The following is an 11,131-nucleotide window of genomic DNA, read 5'->3' as shown; positions in this document are numbered from 1 at the left end:
TCACTTAGTATTTTTAATAAACCATTTAAGTGCAGCTTTAAACACAAAAAGAAATTGAAAAAGGAAAAATAAACCTTCTTCCAAAAATTGGCCCCTATATCAAAAATTTATATAACAGATTAAGATACATTAGTTCAGAAGTGGTTGATTATAACACAATAGAAACAAGCATTTTATCCATCTTTATAGGATAAAAGGAAAATAAAACAGGAGAAAACAAATCGTCAAGGCAGAACAATAAACTCAGCAACTGCAGTGCAAAGTTAAGATCTTCTAGTTGTATTTTCAGCTGGTTTTTCATCTTTAGCATCAACACAACTGGATGTTAAATGAGTGCAGCTGTTTGCTTCTTTAAAGGATGTTAAAAGACTTTATTAGTTAAAAAACTTCCCACTTTAAAATAACCCGCAGACGCATGTGGTTTAGTTTTCATATGAGGGCAGAGGTTGGTATTTGGCCCTGGAGGTTTTGGTTTTGTAGATGAGGACGCCACAGACCATCCCGACAGCAACAAGAAGGCATCCAGCAACAAACACCAGGTTCAGGTTGAGATTTAGTGCTGCAGACAAGAGTAACAGTTAGTGACGGAGTCCTGCTCACATTAAACCTGCTGCTCATAAACTTCCCTACATGCTTTCCTTACCGGAGCCTCCTCTGGGGTCTGCTTCACGCTTCAGACGCAGAGGACCCTGAGAAACTAAGTGCTTTCCGCTCTGGACTGCAGCCTCTCTCTTAGCGCGGCCAAAATGGTTGAACCCTGTGGAGTTCATGCATCCCTGAGAGCACCTGGTGTTGGGGTTTCCTGCCTCACACATCATGACTGTGCAGCTGATGTACACCTGAATTCAAGAAGACAAAGCCATTATAAACAAAAATTCTTGCTGTTGGAAAAAAAAACATTGACTAACATAAAAAGGCCGTAAACCTATACTAGTTTAATATAATTAATTTAATATTAAGGACTTAAGTCAAAATTCTATGCCTAAATATAAATGCAAACTTCATTAGGGAAAAAATGTAGAATGGTTCTTAGCACTGTTCGTTCCTTACCTGATCGTATAATCCGATAAACTTAAAGGCCTCCATGCTGAACCTGAACACTTTGTCATCGGGTGCGGAGTATGTCTGCACAGTCGGATCAACATTGCACCTGTCAGAATCAAATTTAATACAATTCAAATACCATTTATCACAGGACAGTAGTTGTATTTTATGGACTTAAACTTGGTGATAATCTGAGGACCTTTTGAAGCCACGCCTTACCCGTTGTCAATGATGGAGTATGATGTGTGATAGTTGGGGTTGTCATACGGTGCAGCTCTGCAGGATTCTACAAACATCTCAGTGTTGTTGACAGTGGAGCTGGCATTAAGCTGCATGTAGATCCTTTCTCCGACGTCAAACTCCAGCGGGTATGAATTTGGGCTGAACATGGCTCCGAACTGGTCATTCTGGTAGAACTCAAACTGGTAGGTGAACGTGCCCATACCTTTCTCATACAATGTGATGCTGTCTCTGTGTGCTGAGAAGCTCAGGGTCACATTGCCCCGTTTGGGGTACTGGCACTCAAACCGTGCCTCCAACAGATGCTTCCTGGTGATCACTGCAGTGGGAGCGTCATCCACTGTTGTGATCTCATTCTTGAAAATGAGGTAATCATCATCTTCCTGCAGAGTGAATAGTTGTTGTTTAAAAAATAAATCCCAGAGATGAACTTTTTGTGATGTATGAAACAACCTATTCTCACCTCGATCTGAGTACCGCAGCCATTGAGAGGAACGATGGCGACTATGTGGCTGCTGTTGGACAACCTATTAAGATTGCACATGGTGGGTCCGGGGTCACTGAGACGAAGATGATCCTCTTGAAATCCATAGAAAGAGGCTTTTTCAACCTCAACCTTCATTGTGGTGTCAGTGCAGGTCACTGTGGCTTCAACTGGAACAAGAATTATTAGTTAGGTGCAAAATCTGAGTGTATCTAAAGAAAATCTTTCACAGATCCCTAAAAAATTATGGATGAGAAGAATGTCTGTTTGCTTGGTTTGAATGTAGGTAATGTATTAATGCATTTCTAAGTAAATATACCCTCATATATCAGTATAAAAGTAGTAATTCCAGTTGTTGTTCTTTCCTTGCCTCATAACTTAGACCTACTTTGATGCTTGCGGATTTCCACCAGAACACACCGCATCTCAGAGTGATAAAATCGGCCCCTGAAAAAGTATTGCAAGAAAATGTTTAAGTTGATATAAATACAATCCATCTTCTTCTAAATCAAGACTATGTAATAACTATAGAGTGATAAACGTATCCAACACATCCACATACTCTAAAAATGGAGATTGAACAGTAAAATGTAATTTTGGCAGCCTTATACTGCTTCAGAGAGAACTGCAAAGTTGTTTATGCTGTAGCTCAGGTACAAAAAAACTTGGAAAACAACTATAAATTAATAATACCCATACTGATTTCTTTTAGATAAATCCTGGTCTCACCCGCCTGCTGCTTCTACGGCAAAGCAGATTGGATAATGTTCTCCCAGGTCATCTTCCACTGGTGTCCACCTGATCACAAACTCATTGTTAACGACCCTGTGCTTGGTAACATTTGATGGGCCGCTGAAGATGATGTTCTGGACTCTAGAGGAACAACAAAGCAGAAGTGATTATGTGGTCAATGCTGTTTTTATTGAGCTGGCAGGTATTAGTATGCTTTTCTAACTTACATTGAATATGCAGCCTGGGCTTTGACTCTGATCTCTATCTCTTTGTTGACCTCTGCCGTAACACGTTGTCCATCTGCAGGTGTTGGAGCCACTAGTAGAGGCAGGTAGAGTCCCGCCTGACAGGTAGCAACAGGTGGGTCCACTGGAGAACATAAATATAACTGTGTTGTCATAACTTGCGTTGGGATTTATGCATGTGTGGAAAATAATTTTCTACTGAATAAAAAAGACTTCTTTCCATCAATTAACTACTCTGGCAACATTTGTCATTATCCCCACTTCCTGTCACTAGCTGAAAAGACTAAACTAATAGCCTACATTGATTCAGAGAGTTAAAAAACAATGTCACAATGGGTCCTTTTTTTCATGACCCCTCTTAAAAAGGTAAAAAAAAAAAAAAAAAAGAACACTTATATATGGAATGGAAATTGGACATTTCGTATTTAATATTTAGCTACACAGTAGAGTAGTGGGTAGCACTTGCAGCAACAAGGTTCTGGATTCGATTCCCAACTTGGGATCCTCCTGCAATGGAGTTTACATATTCCCCTTGTGCACCTCAATGTATTTCACACCTTGGTCCTTAACCTAACTACCATCCCAAGAATAGAACCTCTCTGTGTACGGACCTGTCTGGTCCCCAGAAAAATGTTGCATATCTCTGGCATGTTCTCCTCACATGGTAGGAAAAACACAGCCACGCACACACATACCGTCACGTTTGACTAATCCTTCTGGGGAGTTTTTATTGACCTCCATTTTTTTAACCTATTTCTACATCCTAACTGTGACCCTTGAGGAGTAGTTGGTCAACATGATGTGCTTTGATTTAGGAAATGGTCCCCACAATATATACTATATATCACACAAATAATTAATAAATTATTTACTAGAATCGATTAATATATTCTTACCTAGAAAAGAGAACTGTAGAGGCAGCTTGCTAAGGGGGGTACTGCTCACACTTGCTATGTGGGGTGTCGTGGTAGGTGCAGTTGTTGTCCACCACCAGTTGGTTGTAGCACGGGGTGTAGTTGTTGTTGACCACCACCACCACGGGGTGGTTGTTGGAGCAGCTGTAGTTGTGGGTATTGCTGTTGTCCACCACCACCATGGATGGGTTGTTGTTGGAGCAGCTGTAGTCGTTGGTGTTGTTGTTGTCCACCACCACCATGGATGGGTGGTTGTTTGAGCAGCAGTAGTTGTAGGTGCTGTTGTAGTAGTTGTGGCTGCCGGTGTTCCCCACGGCCACCATGAGCTGATGATTGTAGTAGGGGTTGCAGGTGTTATCCAAGACGACCATGAGTTGATGTTTGGAGTAGCGGGTGCAGGTGTTGTTGTCCACCACCACCATGGATGGGTGGTTGTTTGAGCAGCAGTAGTTGTAGGTGCTGTTGTAGTAGTTGTGGCTGCCGGTGTTCCCCAAGACGACCATGAGTTGATGTTTGGAGTAGCGGGTGCAGGTGTTGTTGTCCACCACCACCATGGAGTGGTTATTGGAGCAGTGGTTGTAGCTGATCTCTTTCTCCTTGAAGGCAGTGGATGCTTGCGAACACGCGATCCATCTGAATAGGACAAATCAACTGTCCTACGTGGGAAATCTTCCACCACCATCTCCATACCGAATATTCTAGAGTCTGAAGAGGTGTACTGGTACCGTAATGTGCAAGAATCCTTTTGAAGCAAAGATTGACTTATTAGACAATGCCTCCTATCATGGATTCTATTTAATATTAGTATATTATACATTTTTATTAACTGACCTGATCGAGCTGGAAGCCTGAAGGGAGATGGCAATTGTCACACTCGTAATTGTGTAAATTCCCATACCTGCAGCGGACCCTGTCACCATCAGGGTCAAAGGCTGCCAGCTTGTATGTTCTGGGGCAGTTCTGAGGGACTCTTGATTACAAATAAACACAAGTTGTAAATAAAATATATTTTGTAAGGAGACTTCAGGCAAATCATCAAGCTATCAAAAATAATTTATATTCTCTTAAGGCTGACTTGATGGATTACACATTCAAAATGATATAAAATCCTCAAATGTGTTTCCTTTTTACATTACATTGTGGAAAATGCCTATGATATTATAAAAACTAAAAACATTGGTTACCTCAGGAAGGGAACAATGGCAATATCAGGTGATTTATTTGGTTCTCTCGTGTCAGATCTTGTTCCCAAATCCACAAGAGAATCAAACCTCCAGTTACTAACTGAGTTACGGGTTGAGATCCAACAGCAGCTGGCTGTTCTGGTATTTTAGGACAGGAAGAAAACATAGATATTTATGTCAACTACCTGAAGGATGCTATACAAACTTAATTCAACTCATTTAAATGTGAACATGTTATTTGGACTGGAAAAAAGCTTACCTGATGTTTACTGGTTTGTCAGTAGGGAGTCTCCATGTCTCAACAGTTTCGGTTTCGCACCATCGGCTTTCATAGGATGGTGTGTTGGTGCTTGTGTCAATTTGATTTGTGGTTCGAGTGATGGCTGAGCCACAGTTCCCACCATAACAGTACCAGTAATGGAAGTTAGAACAAGAATCATAAGTATCTCTGGTTCGGAGGGACATCTGTGGTGTAAATATTCCAAAATAATATGTGGGTTAGAGTTTTCAGGTTTTATTTATGTCAAAGTGATTTTCTTTTAATCAAAAATGAATAAAAAGCATTCAATATAAACATTCTAAGTATGTATGTTTGTTTTATCAATTTGAAATCATGCCTTAAATTAAATTTTTAGACATGATTTTTGATAACTGTTTGAAACCTAATTTTTGTAATTCAGCAATCTACACATATTCCTGGAACACTGAAAAAAATGGTTACGATTTATAAAAGTAATGAAACAATATTATTCCACGATGCTGTCTGCTGTTATCAGAAAAAAAAGTAACATAGATTATTAATAGCCAGAAATATTTATAAATAAAAAGTATTTTTCACCTTATATGATCCATCAGGATTCCTTCCTTTGTAGGCGAAGTTCATGGTTCCTCCCCAGTGATGAGACGCCGAGACCAGGGAGGTCAGCAGGAGCAGCTTAAGAAAGAGCAACATTCTGGAGGCCATCATGATGCTCAAAGCTCAACTCTGTCTCCAGTAAAGATGCTCACACCCTGCAGCATCTTAAATACACCTGTCCAGTGGAAATGGGTGTCACTCAGGATCGAGGAATGCACACAGAACAATGAGGGAGCAGCAGAACTGGTTGGAAAACACAGTCGGAACTTTGAACATATTTTAATTTAGATGCTGATATATCAGGCTGCAACTTAATCATCTAAGCAGTAGTTTTAAAGTGATTAATCAACTAATAAACATTTTTAGAAGAAACATCTTGAGTGAATGACTGCATAAATAAATAAATAAATAATCAGTAATACAGAAATAAGGAGCAAAAAAGGAGGTTATAAAAACTGTATTAAGTAACTTTATGAAAGAAAAATGTTTAGCTGAAAATCTATTGCTCTAACTTTCATTTATTTCTAAGTTTCTTTTTTAAAATGCAAAGTAAACTGGATTCGATACAGTAACTTTTCACCTGGTCACATCACTGAGATGGAATTTAGCACAGCAACACACCTGTTTCCTTTCAAAGAATGTTTCGTCCTTTCCCAGTACAATGACAGTGTTTAAAATGAATGTGGGATTCTGCTTTCTGTTCTGTTTTATCATCAGCATCAAATATTTCAACAACCGAACTACCTGCAGTCAGGTAAGTTAAGTGACCTCTAAAACTAAGCCTTCAAATGTTCTGGGTTTTATTTTTTTGTTTTAAATCTCAATAAAACCAGTTGTTCTGTTTATGGCCTCGGAAAGCATCAGGGAGTGGTGGCCTAGTTAGGGCACAGAGCTTGGATTCCTGAGGTTCTGTGTTCAAGCCCCACTCCCACAGACTGCCAGTGTGGGTCCCTGAGCAAGACCCTTCACCCCACACTGCTCCTGCGCACCGCACAATGGCAACACTCTGCTCCCCAAGGGGATCGGTTCTGAAGGAGAAAAAATCTGAAGACAACTAGCATCATGAAGACCAAGGAACTCAGCAGATAGATCAGAGAGGATGTTTTGGTTTGGTTTAAAGTGGGATTAGCTTCAAGAACATTATTCCAATGTTTGAGCATCTCAATTTAGTGTTAGGATTCCAGTTTGTGTGGGTTGTTTTTTGTGTTTTCCTCTCTCCACCACCAGGTGGTGCCCTGTCCTCGTTGGGCCTCCCTGCACCCCTGCGGCTCATTGGGTCATTACCAGAGGAGTACTTGAGCAGCGGGCTGTCACCACCGCGACGCCAGAGTGTTTGCCAGTATTGGGTACTCTAGCCAAACTGAGATTAGCAGAGTCTAACCTTAGCATTGTTTCTCTGAGTCTGAACTTGTTTTTTGTCTTTGTTCTTCGGCAGGAAGACTTCCTGTGTTACTGGATAAGCCCGGACCTTCTACCCCTGGAATAATTTACTGAGTCTCACTGAGCAAGGGGAAAACCTCCACATGAATCGTCCTGGAAAACCAAGTGACAGTCCGCTCCTTTACTCCTCTGGGTCCAATGTATGTGTTAGATTCAGAAAATGTAGGTTTGTAAAAAAATTGAAATTGAGTCTACACAGGAAAAAGATTCAAGTAACTTCTGCAGGAGTTGAAAGAAAAAACCCAACCCAACTTCAAGCTTTCCTTCTCCAAATCCCCTCCTGCAGCCATCTTTTATTAACAGAACATAACACATGGTTACAAAACAGTATTTGTTCTGACAGAACAATTGATCAGTTTATAAAGACAAGAGGCTCCATCAGAATGACAAGGCAGGATGGTCTCCTGACTGCATCACAAGACACAGTGCAGCATCCCCTTGCACAAATGTTTAATAAGCACACATTAATTTTATAATCATCATTGAATAAACCTGACAGTATGTCTGCCTGTCCGCTCTCCAACGGGTTTCCTCTTCTCTGGATTAAACCCCCACTGTCATGGTTTTGGTTCTGTTGTGCTTTACTTTGCTACATGTTTCCTAGTTTTATTGATATAATTCCTGTTTTGTTGTAGTTTCTAGATTTATGTTAGTTCTCAGGTTTTTCTGTTGTCCTCTGTTGCCCTCTTCGGTGTGTGTGTTCCTTTCCCCTTGGCTCCCTGGTTGTCTCCTCTCACACCTGTTCCTCATCTGCTTGTTAGCCGTGCCTTTGTCTCAGTCAGCTATATATTCTCTCCCTCTGCTGTCACTCCTTGTTGTTGCTGGTCCTGTCGTCGCTGTTGTCTTCTCACTTCGTCTCTCCCTGGCTCCTTGTGCGTGTTTTTTCCTGATGTCTTCATGGTTTTGGTCTGTTACATTTTCAGTTGGATCTTTGGATTTTGCCTCTATTATTTGTGTTTGCATTAAAACTGCAAGAAATCACCTCAGCCTCTCTGCCTCTGCATTTGGGTCTTCAAAACCACAACCAAAACGTGACACCCACAAACTGGATCCAAGGATAAACCAAGAGCCCCCCCCAAAAGTGAGTGCCTCTCCAGCAATATTCAAGCCTCAGTCTATTCTCCCAATGTCCCTAAACTGATCACTGTGATCTCCCCTTCAAAGTTTCTGGTTCCGGTTCAGCAGTCAGCTGAGTTCCAGCATTGTTTCCCCACTGAGTTTTCAATCTCCATCAGTGTTTGCTAACCTACAATAAACCTGTTAAACTTCTACCCTTGGTCTCTGAGTGATTCTCTGCATGTGGGTCCGATCTTTAAAGCCCACTAGGACATTTAGTTAATTTCAGATTATCTATATAGTGCCAATTCACAACATGTCATCTCCCAGAGCTCGGTTCAATCCACCATGTGAATATGGAGAGAGGGTGGACAAACCACCAGCATTGCGTGGTGGAAAGTTTTAACATAATCTTAACTTAAAAAAACCAAACAAAGAAATGAAAAGTGAAACTCCTCCATACTGGATTATGTTATTGTTCTGTGGTAAGATATACAATTGTTAATCAGCAGCATTCAAACAGTTTCACTTTGGCTTGTTTGTTCTTTAGCATGAGACAACTCCCCTGTGAACTGATTCAGACAAAATGTCTCAATTTGACCAAAAAACCTACAAAAGAAATCTTCCACCAAGTTCTTATTCTGACTTTCGTTATGCTTTAGCCACAACTTTCTTAAATGATGTTTTATCTGAAATATGGTCTGATTTATCTCAAGTAATAAATGCATCCCATTTTTTACCTAGGGCCTGGAAACAGTAGTTATCAGATTGTTGTTGAAAAAGAACAACTTAGATAAACTACTGCAGAACTACAGGCCTATCTGAAATCTCCCCTTCATTAGCAATAATATTGACAAATGTCCTTCAGTATCTCAACTTTGCCTGGGGTGGATGAGTCGTTGGACCTGGTTGCAGCTGGTTTTCATCCCTGGACCTCAGCAGTGACCCCTCACAAAAAGTGCCAGACCAAAGACTCTTTTTTGCACGAGCCAGGGACTCTGACAGTTAAAAGTCCTCTCATTTGGTGCAATACACCTGCTACCTTTTCCAGGCTGATGGACCAGGTGTTGGCTGGCTTCCCCCACCAAGGGTGTCTGGTATATCTGGATGACATGCTGGTCCATGGCACCTCTTTTGCACCACCCTTGGGCTCTCTTTATCGGATCCTTGAGAGAATTAGATTCACAGGCCTGAAGCTCACCCCAGATAAATATCATTTCATGAGAGGTGACGTTTCTGGTTCAACAGGTTGAGAAGGACGGCATCAGCAGCATGAAGGAGAAAGTGAAGATGGTGGCAGAGTGGCCCTCCCTCCCTCTACACAGAGCGATCTAAAGAGTTTCCTGGGGATAGTCTCTTATTATCGAAGGTTCATGTGGGGGTTTGCGTCTATAGCAGTCCCCCTATCAACTCCTCTAGAAGAACCTAGACTATATGTGGACTGAACAGTACCAGGCGGCATTTGACTGTGTGTGGCGGGCTCTGAATGGTGCTCCAGTACTTGGTCTGGCTGATCGCACTCTCACCTTCATTCTTGAGATGGATGCAAGTGGGGTAGGGTTGTGGATTTTCCTTTCACAGGTGGGTCCAGATGGGATAGAGTGGTGGGATACTTCAGCAGGGCTTTTAACAAGGCAGAAAGGCATTACTGTGTGACCAGGCGAGAGTTTCTGGCGGTGATACTTTTCCCTGCACCAGATCATTATCAATGACCCCTCACACCCCCACCATGGACTGCTCTCCCTGCTGCCCTCTGGAAAGAGGCTTCACAGTATTCCATGCAGGTCTAAAACAGCTTCTACCCCACCGCCATCAGACAGCTGAACTGTTGAGAAAACTGTAAAATCATGTCTCAGACTCTGCATCACACTGATACACCAAACTAAAACAACGCAAAATTGCACCTTATATATTTAATGCTCTGAACCTCCATATCAATGTGTTTTTTTGCGCCATGTTTTTTCCCTCACACTGTTTACAATTGATTACTGCTGCACTTTAAGAAATGGAAATGTCATGAAAGCTGTACAAAACAAAATTTCCTTTTGTATACACTCTATACAAAATGGCAATACAAGTTGCATAAGTGTAAGTCTTTAAGTCAAGTATTACCTGTGTGGCCTGCCTTTCACTTGAAGGATTGACCACTCTACTCTCCAACTACAATTTAGTAGTTGTCAATTGAGGAGATGGACAACTACTACGGGGAGATGCAGTTTCCATTGCTGTGATCAGAGGGATAAGTTTGGAGTTTGAAGAGGAGCAGCTGCAACTGAGCCATCCAGTACGGTTTTGGAGTGGGTTCGGCTTCTCACACCGACACCTGGAGGCAGCAACAGGACCAGTATCCTGACATTCAGCCTGTGTTGCAGTGGTTGGAAAGACAGCTAAAACCGCCTTGGAAGGAAGTTGCTAAGTGCTCGCTAGCAACTAAAGGACTGTGGTCCAAGTTTGAGATTCTGCGTCTGGTGGAAGGGGATGCTGCAATCAAAGAGCCTACAGCAGGGGAGGAGAGATGGCAGATTGTAGTCCGAAAAGTCCTGCAGGAGATGTATGGAACTGCAGGTTCCAGACCTTTCGTGGTGTTGTCGGAAAATTTTATTTTTGTTCTTTCCTTCCAGGTATATTGATGTATGCTATGTACTCTCTAAAAATGTTTTTTTCTCAGCTAGTTTGTCTCACTTGCAAGGCCACAAACTGTCTGAGTGGAAGATGGTTATAGACAAGACATACCTTTTTCCCATAACAAAACCACATACTTTTTCAAGGTAACTGTTTAACCAAAGTGTCTGTTATTGTTTTGACTCCTTAAAGACTGCCTTAAAAGCAAGGGAACAACTTTGTTTAAGTTAGAACTGGGCAAACCAACATGCTTTGAATGTGAATGTCTTGTTCTCCTTTACTTTGCCAAGTAAATAAAGTGCCGACTGAGTAAA

The 11,131-nt window shown here is 41.5% G+C and overlaps 1 protein-coding gene across 1 annotated transcript; it reads right to left on the bottom strand.

The window, feature by feature from the left end:
- Nucleotides 1–11: 11 nt before the first annotated feature.
- Nucleotides 12–5,840, bottom strand: LOC107099265. The gene is made up of 14 exons (XM_015397320.1): nt 5,682–5,840; nt 5,103–5,308; nt 4,844–4,981; nt 4,491–4,629; nt 4,185–4,401; nt 3,642–4,052; nt 2,728–2,869; nt 2,498–2,641; nt 2,157–2,215; nt 1,748–1,938; nt 1,264–1,667; nt 1,051–1,150; nt 644–839; nt 12–559 (listed from the first exon to the last, which is right to left on the bottom strand). The coding sequence occupies exons 1-14, from the start codon at nt 5,808–5,810 to the stop codon at nt 423–425; spliced, it is 2,613 nt and encodes an 870-aa protein (XP_015252806.1). The 5' UTR covers nt 5,811–5,840; the 3' UTR covers nt 12–422.
- Between the last annotated feature and the right edge of the window lie 5,291 nt (nt 5,841–11,131).

Source organism: Cyprinodon variegatus, unplaced genomic scaffold (genome assembly GCF_000732505.1).
Source record: "Cyprinodon variegatus isolate N-32 unplaced genomic scaffold, C_variegatus-1.0 Scaffold852, whole genome shotgun sequence".
NCBI classification, from domain to species: domain Eukaryota; kingdom Metazoa; phylum Chordata; class Actinopteri; order Cyprinodontiformes; family Cyprinodontidae; genus Cyprinodon; species Cyprinodon variegatus.
The sequence above is the reverse complement of the archived record's forward strand: the minus strand, read 5'-3'. Positions and strand labels throughout refer to the sequence as shown.